This window comes from Mustela nigripes, chromosome 16 (genome assembly GCF_022355385.1).
Source record: "Mustela nigripes isolate SB6536 chromosome 16, MUSNIG.SB6536, whole genome shotgun sequence".
NCBI lineage: Eukaryota > Metazoa > Chordata > Mammalia > Carnivora > Mustelidae > Mustela > Mustela nigripes.
The window spans coordinates 5,017,196-5,032,244 of NC_081572.1; the positions used below are offsets into that span (position 1 = coordinate 5,017,196).

Genomic DNA, 15,049 nt, shown 5'->3' on the forward strand with positions numbered 1-15,049 from the left:
TGTCTAGGTAGCAGCTGGCTTAGGGAAATCTAGGCAAAGAAATATGTGTGTGTGTGTGCACGCGCGCGGATGCGTGCAAGCTGATAGCTGTAGTTAAGATTCCTGAATATACAAAGGATAGAAAGTAACCACTTCAAGTTCAAGGGAGAAAATCAGGAACAAAATACATGTATATGTTCATTAATGTGCATTGTGGGGCCATCCGGACCTTTGGCTGATGTTGTCAGAGACAGATCATTCTAAGGATTCAATTAATGATGTTTTTGTTTGTTTGTTTGTTTTTATATTTTATTTATTTATTTGACACAGAGAGAGATCACAAGCAGGCAGAGAGGCAGGCAGAGAGAGGGGGAAGCAGGTTCTCCACTGAGCAGAGAGCCTGATGCGGGGCTTGATCCCAGGACCCTGAGATCATGACCCGAGCTGAATGCAGAGGTTTAACCCACTGAGCCATCCAGGCACCCCTCGATTAATGATGTTAAAGGGAAAATTGATCTATTTGTGTTGGGTATCTTGGGTTCTCACTGCTATGATTTGGCTTATCTCATGCCACTGTCCAAAATCCAGAGACAGTTCTCTTGGGGTTAACAGTTACGTTAATTATCTGTTGAAAGGGTTAACATTTTTGGAGTTGGTTTTTTTACTTGATTTAGTCTGACTGGTTTCTGTTGGGTGTCTCTGTCTCTCCCTGTCTAGGAAGCTATTTTGCCAGCCATTTCATTATGGGAGGAGAGAAGTTTGACTCCACGCACCCCGAAGGTTACCTATTTGGAGAGAACAGTGATCTGAACTTCCTGGGGAACAGACCAGTGACGGTATGGTTATAACCTCTTTACTTCCATATGGGGCTTCACTGGCCTTGTCTTGTGAAAATAAGTTTGTAATCACTGGCTCAGCAGTGTCTGTGGCTTGGTGTGAGTGGAGGGGGGCCCTGGGAGCCAGACCACAGCCCCTTTGGTGGTGGGTCTCTTTTCAGTAGAGACTGACCCACAGAAAGGAGGCAGGAGTCTGCCTATGGGTTCCTAAGGGTGGCAGAGTCTTCCTAAATGCCCCCTCTGCACCAGCACCCCTCCCAGCTCTGCTAGGGCATCCTCCCCTTGAGTTTCTCCTTCTCCATAGCACTTAACACCGTATAGGCTTTTATTTCAATCCCCCCCCACCCCGCTTATTATCTGTCTTCTCTTTTAGAATGTAAATTGCACAGGCCAGGAACTGGTTTTCCCATAGCATCCCAGCACTAGAACAAAGCCTTGTATCTACCGACAACCCCTTAAAGATTTGTTGAATGAATGACTGAAAAGTTTTCCCTTGATATCTGAGTTGACATTAGACCATGTCTCTGTTCATTCAATGCATTCCGTAAACTCACACAGAGCATCTTCTCTGCACCCAGCATGAGGCTTCAGGAGAATGGAAGAATGGCTGCCCTGAGGCCATTCGTGAGTAGCCGCTGTGTGCCAAGGAAGGTCCTTGAGACTTTTCAGACAGCATTCCTAATCTTCACAAGGAACCCCCTGACGGACTTATCATTATTCTTTTTTCTTTTTACTTTGTTTTTTTTTTTTAAAGTAAGCTCTGTGCCCAGCATGGGGGACTTGAACTCACTACCCCAAGGTTAAGAGTCTTGTGCTCGGGTATTAAGGATGGCACTTGCGACGTTGTAAGTGGTGGAGTCACAAAATCGTCCGCCCACAGCTAACATTACACTGTATGTTAACTAACCGGGATCTTTCTTTAAATTTTTATTTATTTATTTTTAAAAGATTTTATTTATTTATTTGACAGAGAGGGAGATCACAAGTAGGCAGAGAGGCAGGCAGAGAGAGAGAGGAGGAAGCAGGCTCCCCACCGAGCAGAGAGCCTGATGCGGGGGCTCAATCCTAGGACCCTGAGATCATGATCTGAGCCGAAGGCAGAGGCTTAACCCACTGAGCGAGCCACCCAGTCACCCCAACTAATCGGGATTTATTTATTTATTTAAAGATTTTGTTTATTTATTTGACAAACAGAGATCCCAAGTAGGCAGAGAGGCAGGCAGAGAGAGAGGAAGGGAAGCAGGCTCCCCACTGAGCAGAGAGCCCTATGCGGGACTTGATCCCAGGACCCTGGGATCATGACCTGAGCTGAAGGTAGATACTTTAACCCACTGAGCCACCCAGGCGCCCCCTAACCGGGATTTAAAGAAAAACTTGAAAAAAGAAGAAAAGAAGAGCCGAAGGCTCTACCAAGTGTTCTGGCTAGGCGCCCCTGAAGATTTATTATTAACCTCATTTTATAAGAGGGAGAACTGAGGTTCCAAGAAACGAGTCATGGCCGTACTAGCGTTTGCAAAGTGCATGCTGTGGCCCAGCCACTGTTCTAAGTGTTTACGTGACGTTTTCCCAAAGTTAAAGATCCAGCCATGCCTGGCCCCGGACCGATGCTCTTTCCACTGCTTCCAGTGCTTCAGCATATCCTGCCTTCCTCCGGAAGCTCCGGGGTGTGGGGCAGACGGAACTTAGGAGATGTCTGCAGAGCAACAGAGGTCTGAGGGACGGGGCGGTGCGGGGCGTGGGAGCGGGAGCCGGGACGGCCGCCGCGGCTGTGGGTGGCTCGTGCTGGTGCACAGCGAGGCTGAGGAGATGCTTGGGTTTTTGCCAGTGGGGTGGGGAAGGGGCTTTCCAGGAGCAAGGCGCAGAGCGTGGGCCTAAAAGCTTCCCCATTGTTGTTGGATCAGCAACTGCTGTGTGCCAGGTGCTGTGATAGGCGCTGGGGGTACAAAGCTGAAGTGAGCGTGGTTTGTTGTCCCTGGAACAAATAAAGAAGCCAGGCTGGCAGGAGTGCACGTTTCCTGATGGCCAGACTGGATTGCAAAGGTAGGTGCGGGGCGCTCCGTTACCTGCAGAGGTTTTGACTCTGTCCTATAGGCTGTGGGGAATATTGAAGATTTTTAGGCAGTAAGTGACCTGGAGGGAAAAAAATATATATTTTTATTTTATTTTATTTTATCTTATTTTTTGGTGATTGGTTTCCATTGTTTTCTTCTTTTGTATCCGGAGTGACCAACCCCCTGCTCTCATTCACCGTCCAAGAGTGCTTTCAATATACAGCCTTTCTGCTTCACGTTTAGTCCTGCCAACTAATGCTCGTCAAATGTTCACTCTTTGATTTGTTACTCTGCCTTAGCAATTAGAGTAGAAGGATCTTTCTTTTTCCATAGAGCTGCTAAGGATTTTGCTTCCCTCGGCGGGAGTCCGCTGGTGCATGGAAAGCGGCCCTTCCTTCTATGAGGGCTTGCTTGCCGTTTGCTTCCGTTACTCCCTTTCCATTTCCTTCCCGCTAGTGTCAGAACAGGTTCTTTTTTGTTTTTAATTTTGAAATTTGGGGGCCATAGAGATTATTTAAAAACAAGTAAATGCTTCTCTGGGGTCGTTTGGAGGTTTCTGCCTGCTGGCACCGCTCCCATCACTTGCCTGGTTCACACGTCTCTGTGAACCCGTGAGCTCCTCCCGAAGCCCTGGAAAGCAGCCTTGACCTTACACTTGAGACTTTTCCCAGAGGAGCATCAACACTGGACTTTTTGTTGTTTCTCTGCGGTCGTCATTAAATATGCTTGATGCTGTACTGAGCCCATGTTTCCAAAAGACATCACATCAGAGTCACTTCAGATGGGCAGCTCGAACTCTACTACACAGAGCGAACGCAGCACCTTCCCTTTTCTTTCCCTGCACGTTACTCTGTGACCGGAACAGCGCACGTTTGCTGAACACTTCTGGTTTGCCAGGCCTGGTCGTTCTAAGCCCGTCGTCTGTGTTGTCTCATTTTGTCCTTCCACCCGGCTGAGGAAGGTGCGTCTTGGACAGATGAGGAACATGGGCACGAGGAATGTAGACGCAGATCAGTAAGCCTGTGAGCGCTTGAATCGGGATTTGAACCTAGCAGCCCAGCCTCAGAGCCGAAGCCCTCTGTGTTGCTGCTCATCAGGGCCGGTGAGCTCAGGAACTCCGCCCACGTCATGTCGCTGAGCCTGTCCTCGTAGGTCATCAGGTACAAACTGTGAGATGCGGAGAGAGATCTAAAAGTAGACCTAGTGGTAGGGACGTGTTCTCTTGGAGTAGCTCTCGAGAGAGAGCGGCCGTGTGGTGTGTAATTCCATCCGCTGCTGTGACCTCTGTGTTTTGCTGTTCCTGCACGTCACCCCCTAGGTGGGGGAGGGGGGGGTGGCCCAGAGATTGAGGATGGACTTGTAGCTTGAGTTCCGAGGAAGTGACTTCCACTGTCTAGAAACATGTCCCTGGGGGGAATGACTAGGCATCTGGTTGCAGAGGAAAAAGAACAGCCTTTTAGAGGCATCAGGCAGGGGCGCTGGGCGGGCTCAGGGGATTAAGCCTCTGCCTTCAGCTCAGGTCATGATCTTAGGTCCTGGGATCGAGCCCCACATCGGGCTCTCTGCCCAACAGGGATCCTGCTTCCCCCCAACCCCGCCTGCCTCTCCGCCTACTTGTGATCTCTCTCTATCAAATAAATAAATAAAATCTTAAAAAAAAAAAAAATAAAGGCAGGGTACCTGGGTGGCTCAGTGGGTTAAAGCCTCTGCCTTCGGCTCAGGTCATGATCCCAGAGTCCTGGGATCAAGCCCCGAATCGAGCTCTCTGCTCAGCGGGGAGCCTGCTTCCCTTCCTCTCTCTCTGCCTGCCTCTGCCTACTTGTGATCTCTGTCTGTCAAATAAATAAATAAATAATCTTAAAAAATAAATAAATAAAGGCATCAAGCAGATACCATAGATTCCCTGGCTTATGGGACCTGTGGTCTTTCCGGTCATTTCTGAATGATCGGACTAAAAAGTATCTCCTGCAGACATATCACTCGGCCTGTAGTTTGTACCAGAGGCCTGCTAATCTACTGCTTACTGTAACCCTTCAAAGTCAAATTTAGTGTCAAGTCCTAAGTGTCAGATACAAAGAACCAGAGTGTGCATATACATGGAAGGGTGGCCGGGGCGCCTGGGTGGCTCAGTCACTTGAACGTCTGCCTTCAGCTCAGGTCATGATCCGGGGGTCCTAGGATCAAGTCCTGCATTGGGCTCCCTGCTCAGTGGGGACCCTGCTTCTCTTTCTGCCTGCAACTCCCCTTTCTTGTGTGCTCCCTCTCTCTTTCTCTCTCTGACAAATAAGTAAAATCTTTGTGGCACCTGAATGGGCTCAGTCATTAGGCGTCTGCCTTCGGCTCAGGTCTCAATCCTGGGGTCCTGGGATCGAGTCCTGCATCGGGCTCCTTGCTCAGTGGGAAGCCTTCCACTCCTCCTGCTTGTGCTCCCTCTCTCGCTGTCTCTCTCTGTCAGATAAATAAATACAATCTTTAAAAAATAAAATAAAATCTTAAAAAAAAAAAAAAGGATGGTTGAAGAGAGACTGGGATCAAGATTTCAGGTTTTGTTTACATCTTACCATAAAACACTTTGCAGCCTTGGCAAATCTATCACTAAGGCTCTCAAATTACCCAGTATAAACGGGGAGAGTTCTGACTTTATAGGAATGTAATGCTTAAAAAATGCCTTGGAATTGCTGGATGAAAAGGAGCACAGAGCGACAGCGGCCACATTGCTACCCCGTCGGGTCGGTTATTCACGCAGCTACTGACAGTTTCGGGTGGAGAGAACATTCACTGGCCTTTAAGTAAGTGTCTTAAGTAGCAAACAGGGCTTCTGGAGGTCTTTCTGTTCCAATCCCTGCATGTAGAGGAGCTGAGATTGCTGTGTTTGTGCATCCCAGTGACAAAATGTTAACTAGAGAACACCCTTCCTTTTCCTGGGTGGTGAAGAGCCAGTGCTGATATTCTGCTCCTTTCCTGAGCCGGATCTTCTGTAGTCAAGGTCAATTACTACTGAAACTCTAAGTTATTTAGAGGCTCAGTGAACTGAGAATCAAGTGGGACCTTAACTCTTCCTGAGTTCAGACATATCCTCTCACGTTTGAGGAAAGCAGTGGAGTTTTAGTGGAGCCCCCAGTGCTCCACATCATCTTGTGTGTTCTGTCCCTGGGCTGCTGGGACGGCTTCTTCGTCATGGCCCCTGCAGCCAGGGCGGCCGAGCTGGCCTTCAGAGCCAAGGTGCACGCAGGTGGGTTAGGGTTAGGGTTATCTCCTCCTAATAGAGATATACCCTATCAAGGCTCTGTAACTCGAGTCCTTTTATTCCCATATGTGCAGGGAGAACAAGTACTTTATTATTATTTTTTTGTTCATTTGAGAGAGAGCAAAAGCGAGAGATACCACAGAGGGAGAGGGAGAAGCAGACTCGCTGCTGAGCCGGGAGCCCGATGTGGGGCCCGATCCCAGGACCTTGAGATCATGACCTGAGCTGAAGGCCGGCATTTCGTTGACTGAGCTCCCCAGGTGCCCCGAGAGCAAGTTATTTAAAGGAACCTGACAGTGTATCCATCTGTGAAGCAGAGTTTTACACACATAGAGCTTTATGTCAGTCATGGCACCGTTCATTTATTCGATAAGCATTTGCAAGTCCAATACTGCGCTAGCAACCAGGACTGCAAAGATGGAAAAAGCTTGGCCCCTGCCCTGAGGCGCTCATGGTAGGATGCGGCAGGTGACTGCCCCTGTGATCTGGTAAGTTCTATGGGAGAGACGGGGCCACAGTGCTCTGAGAGCGGAGAGGAGTGAAGCCGCCTTCTCCCCAGGGCACTGGCCCTGAGAGGCGGCTCTGGACTAGGCGGGCTGAGCAGGCTTTCCCACGTGGAAGAGCACTAAGGCAGAATTAACAAGCAAAGTGAGGAAGAACTAAGACATAGACGTGCCTGTTGGGCTTCCAGAATGGTGAGGAGGCCGTACGGATTGGATCACCAGCAGCGCTGCGGGAGGCGAGGTTGGAAAGACACTTGGGCCCGCGTGGGAAGGGTCATGAGGAATTGTACTGAGAAGTTTATGCCTTTCTTTGTTAAGACCGTAAAGAAGGTCACAGTCATGAGTTGCTCTGCCTCTGAGTAGCTTCATGGTGTTGGCTAAGGTCTTGGCCACGAGTGAGCCTCAGTTTCCCCATCTATAAAAATACCTACCTTGCAGATACATTTTAAGGATTCTAATGACAGCTACTGTGATTTGATTGACCTTTCAGAACATTAAGTGCCTCAAGGCGTAGAGAATGAATTGGAAAGAGAAGAGATGAGGGGCCAGTTAGGTAGTGGTTGGTTTTAGTTAAGCAAGAAGATACTGGGGCGCCTGGGGGACTCAATGGGTTAAGCCTCTGCCTTTGGCTCAGGTCATGATCCCGGGGTCCTGGGATCCAGCCCCTCTGGATCCAGGCTCTCTGCTCAGCGGGGAGTCTGCTTTCCCCTCTCTCTCTTCCTGTCTCTCTGCCTACTTGTGATCTCTGTCTGTCAAATAAATAAATAAAATCTTAAAAAAACAAAACAAAACCATAAACCGGGGCCTAAACAACATGTATTCACTGGTCAGAGTTCTAGAAGCTGGGAAGGCCGAGATCAAGGTGCTGGCAGGTTTCGTTCTGGTGAGGGCCATCTTGCAAGTGACTGTCTTCTTCTGACTGGGTCCTCCCATGCTGGAAAGAGAGTGCACTCTCCCTGTTTGGCTCCTTGTAAGGGCACTAATCCCATTGGAGAGGCCCACCACTGTGGCCTCATCTAACCCAAATTACCTCCTCATCTCTGAATACAGTCCCATTGCGGGTTAGGCCTCCAACATACGAATTTTTAGGAGGACATAGGAGAGCTCAAGGCAGGAACATGCCTCTTTCCTGTGGGGGGTGGGCATGCCTTGTAGGTTGAGTTATTTGCTTTTGGCACGCTGTCTTCTTTCTTCCTTCCTTTATAAATTATACCACAACTGTGTTTGACATTTAATTTGGCAGTATTTACATTTTTAGTTATGCAGACCTTTTGCTCAAGTGACTTCATTTCTCTGAATCTCCGTATACAGGAGCAACACAGTCCTTTCCTTTATGTTCTGCTACAACGCTGATTTCCTCTTGACACCAGACGTGGGCTTTGCTCACATCAGGCAGGAATTGTTAAATAAATTATAGTGTGTCTACCCTAAGAACTGATAATTCAGCCAAAAATAAAGTAGATTTGTACCCACTGAGATGAAAATATGTCCAGGACCACATGGTTTGCTGAAAAAAGCAAGTTGTTATGTATAATGTGGGATCTGACTCCATTTCTGATCAAAACAACAGTGTGTCACGATATACGTATGTTTGTGGTTTATATTTGTAGGTACATAAAATACGTTTGAGAACGACGCATTTTAGCCTGTCTCAGTGGTAACTCAGCGTACGTCAGCAAGCACTGACTCCTCTGACTTTGTATTCTTCTATATAAATATGCATTTGAATTTGAATTTTTCCTAATGAACACATGGTTATTTTTAAAACAGAAACATTTAAATTTTCTGTAAAAATAGGAAAAGGGACTACTGCTGAGCAGGGGAGGAGGCAGTTCTAGGAAAATACATGGAGTAGGAAAGTTGGTGAAATTCATAAACTAACAGTCTTGTTGTTTACTACAGTAACGACAGGAAGGGTGTGGCCTCCTGAGTGGGGTCGGGGGCTTGTGGCGAACAATAAAAAGATCAGAATAAGCATGGTGAGGTCTGGAGCCAGGTAGCTTCATCCCACTGGTGTCAATACACAATGATTTATGTGTAGAAACACTCGATTCGGGGCCCGTGGGTGGTTCAGTGCTTTAAGCATCTGCCTTCAACTCAGGTCATGATCCCAGGGTCCTGGGATCGCGTCCCACATCAGGTTCTCTGCTTGATGGCAAGTCTGCTTCTCGCTCTCCCTCTGATCTCCCTTACTTTCGCTCCCTCTCAAATAAATTTTAAAGAATAAAATAACTCACTCTCCCCGCACACATGGGAATAAAAGGGCTCAGCTTACAGAGACTTGACTCACCAGTTTTAGAAAATTATATAAATGAAATCATTGTAGGACTTCAGTTTTGAAATTTAATTCATTTTTATATTCTTGCCAAAAACTTATTCCATTTATAGTACTTTTCATACTTAATAAAGATGAAGAAATTATTTCAAATGCCTTCTTTAGGGAAGGTTGCTTCCTGCCACATAGTGAATAAATATTGCATATGTAAACAAACATTATTTTGCAATGTGAAGATAACATTGTCATATTTCCAAATACCAAGAGAATATAATCAAATGGTAGATTTTATTCTAGATGGAGTTTGTTCGTTTAGTAAACGCTACACCCAACGCAGGGTTTGAACTCAGGCTCCTGAGATCAAGAGTCACATGGTTTACCAAGGGGCCGGGAATGTACCCCTCTAGAGTTAATTTCAACTCGCTCTTTTTTAAAAATTTATAAATATTTTTATTTATTTATTTATCTTTACTTATAAAGATAAATAAAAATATAAAGATTTATAAAGATTTTTATTTATTTGACAGAGATTGCAAGTAGGCAGAGAGGCAGGCAGAGAGAGGGGAGGGGGGAAGCAGGCTCCCCGCTGAGCAGAGACCTGCCCCCCCACCCCCGTGCGGACTCCATCCCAGGACCCTGAGATAATGACCTGAGCTGAAGACAGGCTTTAACCCACTGAGCCACCCAGGCGTCCCTCAACTCGCTCTTGATTCCAGAGATAACAAGAAAAAAGCTGGTTCCTTTAATATTTTATTTTTATTTATTTAACAGACAGAGATCACAAGTAGACAGAGAGGCAGGCATGCCGGGCTTGATCCAAGGACCCTGAGACCATGACCTGAGCCGAAGGCAGAGGCTTAACCCACTGAGCCACCCAAGCGCCCCAAGCTTGTTCCTTTAAAGGAGAGCGGGAAAGATATATATTTTTGTTGTTGTTAGATAAATATATTTTGTTGTTGTTTGACAGCCGGTGCAAAGTCAGCTATACCTTTGGAAAATAAATTGTAGTGTAAAAAGACAACTTTGGAAGGTAGTTGGGTCCAAGAATTTGCTCCTTGGCTCGAAAAGGGTATTTTTGCTCTTCTGTTCTGGGAGTTTTCTGACCTGACACCTCTGTTTTACAGAGTTGGGTTTCTGTAGTAGGTGAATCAACAAAGGAACGGGGTCCTGTGGCCCTGGGCAGGCAGCAGTGTGACGGAGGCCAGCAAGCCACGTCACCGAGTGCAGCCAGGTGCGACCCTGACGTCTCTAGTGACAAAGACCTCAGGAAGGGTGGCTGCAGAAGTCAGACCCTTTGATATGGCTGTTCCCGCCCCCTGGTCTTTTTCTTTTTTTTTTTTCTTTTTAAACCACTCCTTTTAACTTACTTTCTATTATTTTTCTTCTCATTTTTTCATTGAGAATTGTGAAATATTTGTGTGTGAGTGTATGAACCATATATCTACGGTTTAAAGAAACTAAACAAACAATCTGTACCGGCCGCCCAGATCAAGAAGCGGAGCATTGCGGGTGCCTGGGAGGTTCTCCCTGTGCCCGACCCTGACTGCATCCGTATCACTTGGTTAAACAATAGCTTTTTGGAGATAGAATTCCCCACGGGTTTCTGCATGGTGAGTTACCGTCTTTCTTCTTGTCGTTAATAAGTATCTTGGGGAAGATAGTTTGAAACTACTGCTTTGATTTCTTTTTTTAATACAAAAACATCAACTAAATTTGCTCCTTCCTTTCGCTAAATGTGCTGCATTGCCCCCCCCCCCCCGCCCCCGCTTGTGCTCTCTCGCTAGGGAAACAGGGTGTTGCGTATTAGACCTACTGCCTCAATTTGAGATGTAAGACAGGGACCAAGGTTTTCTCTCTGATGTGTAAACTTCAGGGTATGGTTATATGGAAAGAATCTATAGAAAGTGCGGCGCCTGGGTGGCTCGGTTGGTTAAGCGTCCGACTCTTAATTTCAGCTCAGGTGGTGATCTCAGGGTCAAGAGATCGAACCCTGTGTCGGGCTCCATGCTGAGCATGGACTCTACCTGAGATTCTCTCTCTTCCTCTCCCTCTCTCTAAAATAAATAAATAGGGACCACTGGGTAGCTCAGTCGGTTAAGTGTCTGCCTTCAGCTCAGGTCATGATCCCAGATCCCACACAGGATCGAGTCCTACATCGGGCTCTGTGCTCAGCAGGGAGCCTGCTTCTTGCTCTCCCTCTGCCTGCACTGCTCCCTGGTTGTGTGTGCTCTCTCTCTCTGACAAATAAATAAATAAAATCTTTTCAAATAAATTAAATAATGGGGCACCTGGGTGGCTCTGTGGATTAAGCCTCTGCCTCCGGCTCAGCTCATGATCCCAGGCTCCTGTGATCGAGCCCCGCATCGCATTGGGCTCTCTGCTCAGCAGGGAGCCTGCTTCCCCCTCTCTCTCTGCCTGCCTCTCTACCTACTTGTGATCTCTCTCTCTCTGTCAAATAAATAAAATCTTTTAAAAATAATAAATAAAACCTTAAAAAGAAAAGCTATAGAAAGGGGTTGCCATGTGACCCGAAACAATGACAGAGAGGACAGAGAGTCTCTGGAGAAGAAGCTCTGCTGGAGACGGAGGAGGAACAGGAGTTTTTAGCAGCCGTCGGCCTCCAGTGGGTTACCGTCTCTGCGTAAGCATCTCAAAATCAGTTTGGATTATAAAAGAGAACGAATTATAAAAGGGAGAGGGAAGTAGAGGAGGAGAAGGAGGAAATCGTTTTCTGTTCTTACCTTTAATCCGGCGTCTGTGCTGGCTAAGGTTTTCTGTACTAATCATCAGGCTGTGCCCAGTGTGGGATCTTTTTCCCCTCCCCGTGACACAAACCCTTGATTGATTGACTCAATCACTCTTTCCCTTTCATTTACCATTTAAAATAAAAAAGATTTATTTTGAGAGAGAGAGAGCAGAAGGGGCAGAGGCAGAAGGAGAGAGAATCCCAAGCAGACTCCACACTGACCACGGAGCCCGAAGTGGGACTCAGTCTCACGACCCTGAGATCAGGATCTGATGCCCAGGGGATGCGCCACCCAGATGCCCCTCGTTTACTGTTTTATCGAACACCTCTGATATTCCAGGCTAATGTTAAACACCAGAGACACAAAGGCAGGTAAAATGCAGTCCCTGAACTAAGGAACTTCTCCAACAGCCAGGAAATGAGAACATCTTGGAGGCTGTTGGAGGGAAGGCTGAGGAGGGAAGACACTGAGGCAGCTAAACGAGACGAGGTCGGTGTGGTCCAGACGATTCTAATGAAAGCTTCCCATCCAGAGGGCTGTGGAGCCAGGCCTAGATGGAGGGGCCTCGCCTGCCTTCCTGCCACATGAGATTTGATGCAAGTCTCACTCAGGTTGCCGTGGGAATGAGGACGTGGCCCTGGTACGTGAGGCAGGATTTAGGTTGGCAACCAGCATAAGCAGCAGTCTGGGCGCTGGCGGCCGGACTGTCTTCCAGAGCCCCCGAAAGGACGTGGCCTGCTAGTGGGTTTTCCCATGCTGTGTGGCGGACCCATCCTCCCATGCCTATTCTTTAAGCCTTTTGATCTTTCCTTCCAACCACTGCTGTGCCAGATTCTGGAATCCGTTAGTGTGGTCCGTTGCTTTTCTAAGCTCCCATGAGGCCACCTTCCCCAGCCCATGTTAGACCCAGGGCCCTTCCACGGTGTTAATTCTGTGTCACGAGAATATGTCCTCATAGCAGCAGGCTCTCCCTCCTCCGGCTTTATACTCCACACCCCTTGGCCGGCACCCTGAGACCACTCCCACATGTGTTGTTCTGACCCGCGCCTGTGTTAGCCTGGACCTGCATACCTTTGGCGTAATGACTCCCCCTCTCTTAGCAGGCCTAGCAGGGCCCAGGTGAGTAATACTAAGATTTGACCGTAATTATGGCCTGTGGCCAGGCGGGAAGTGGGGCAGCGCCTTTATAGGGCAGGCACTGTCTTGTCAAGCACTTGTCTGAGACCCTTGTGTCATCCTCAGAGGGGATTCCCCTGTCTTCCCAGGAGAGGGAGTGGCCACGTGGCAGGCCCAGGGAATCTGGGGTTCGTGGTTCTCAAGTGAATGTACACAGGCATCCCGTTCTCAAGCCTTCTCCAGAGTCCACTCTTTCCCTATCAGGGCCCCAACTTTGTTAACCTGGGCTGAGAGCTCAGCCTTCTTTTTGGGGTGGCCACTCCTTAAAGTGAGGTCCCGTGCCTGTAAGAGATGACTGTCTTTGAAAATTGCCCCAGGAGTCTGGCCGCCTGTCATAGTTGGCCTTAAATTGTTGATTGCTGTATCCGAGGCTGGCTTTTTCCCTTTTCGATGAATGGATGGCTCCTAATGACAGCCGCCCACTTCTACAGTTTTACTGTCTCCATTTCTCCTGTACTTCCTGTACCAGACCCCGTAAACCAGCCTGTGCATCCCCGGCCCCGTGTCCCACCACCGAGACGCGCCAGGGACCATCTGGGCGGTGGGTCCTCCCCGCCATCTGGCAGGTGGGTAACCTACCCACATCCCACCCGCAGATACCGGCTTCTCCAGAAACAAACCTGAGACGGAGATCTTTGTGAGAGCTGTTTGTTGAAGGAAGGCTCTCCTGGGAATGGGGATAGCAGAAGCCAGATGGGGGCAGGGGAGCAAAAGTGAACAACGAACGAGGTGGTCTTGGCAGAAACTCGCTTCAGCCTGGTCCCTCGGGAGAGCTTCGGAGTACAGCTTGTACCGCAGAGTCTCCCGGCCTGGAGGCAAGGGGCCTGGCCTTTTGTCTGCCCTTGCCCACGTCTCCCTGGCCGCTGACGGCCCCGTGGTGGTATGATGAACAAGAAATCAGGGCCACTTTCCTGAACTAGGAGGCTCCTGGTTCATAATTGCAGTGAGGGCGGGCGACAGGTGTGAGAGCATCACTGCCCGGCTCCTCACTTCCGCTCTCGCTTGTTTTCTCTCCTTGCTTTTTAATTGAGTAGCACATCTTAGGAGATCATTCTAGATCTATTTATAGAGGGCTGGCTTGTCCTTTTTAAAAATGATACTTGGGTGTGTACCTGGGTGGCTCAGTGGGTTAAAGCCTCTGCCTTTGGCTCAGGTCATGATCTCAGGGTCCTGGGATCGAGCCCTACATCAAGCTCTCTGCTCAGCAGGGAGCCTTCCCCCCCCCACCCCCCTTATTTAATCTTTTAAATCTTATTTAAAAGATTAAATAAGTCTTTTTAAAAAATACTTGGGGCATCAGGGTGGCTCAGTTGTTAAGCATCTATCTGCCTTTGACGCAGGTCACAATCCCAGAGTCCTGGGATCAAACCCCACATCAGGGTCACTGGTCAGTGGGGAGCCTGCTTCTCCATCCCCCACTCCCCCTGCTTGTGCTCCCTCTCACGCTGTGTCTCCCTATCAAATAATAAATAAATAAAAATCTTTTTTAAAAGATAAAAGTGATACTTTTTGATGTATAACAGATACACTGAAAAGTAACAGATCCTACATATACACTTGATTTTTCACAAAGCAAACACACCTCTATGACCAGTGTCCAGATCAGGAACTAGAATGTGGCCTGACCCCCATAAGCTCCCCAGATCCCCCTTCCTATCACAACCCCTCAGGGTAACCGCTATCCCGTCTTCTCTCCTGATTTGATCGTTAGGTCAGCAGAACCATACACATGTGCCCTTTCACATCTGGTTCCTTTCACTCGGAACGTTTACTCGGAACGTTTGTGAGATTTGCTGGTCTCATTAGGTAGAGTCATTGTTTCTTTGTGTCGTGCAGTGCTCCGTGTGTGGTATCCCACGTGTGTGTGGTATCCCACGGTTCACCCACACGGTTTGTAGCCTTCAGCATGCTGCTGTGTGGAGCTACGATGAATAGTGCTGCTGAGACCGTCCTGGTGTATGGATCTCATGGGCCGCGTGTATGCGGGCATCTTCCAAGTGTGCCTGGGACTGGCCTTGCCTCAGTTTGGGAGTATGCTGTTGTCAAGACCGCTGAGCAGCTTTCCACTGCGATTACACCAATTTCCCTCCAACCAGCATGGTTCAGAGTCCCCAGTCCCTACTATTTTCCATCTTTTTCATCCTGGTGAGTGTGTAGGATTAATTCTTATTTTCCTAATGATTCATGAGGTCGAGCACGCTTACACATGTTTACTACTGCTCTGTGCAGCACCAG

At 48.1% G+C, this 15,049-nt stretch overlaps 1 protein-coding gene across 3 annotated transcripts in view; it reads left to right on the forward strand.

Annotated features, from left to right (window-relative positions):
- RNF157 (ring finger protein 157) overlaps positions 1 to 15,049 on the forward strand; it is an 80,429-nt gene that overhangs the window by 22,991 nt on the left and 42,389 nt on the right. For all 3 annotated transcript variants that reach the window (XM_059379652.1, XM_059379653.1, XM_059379654.1), the window contains exon 2: positions 697 to 815. In XM_059379652.1, the coding sequence (XP_059235635.1) occupies positions 697 to 815 (119 nt within the window). The remainder of the gene's footprint in view (positions 1 to 696; positions 816 to 15,049) is intronic.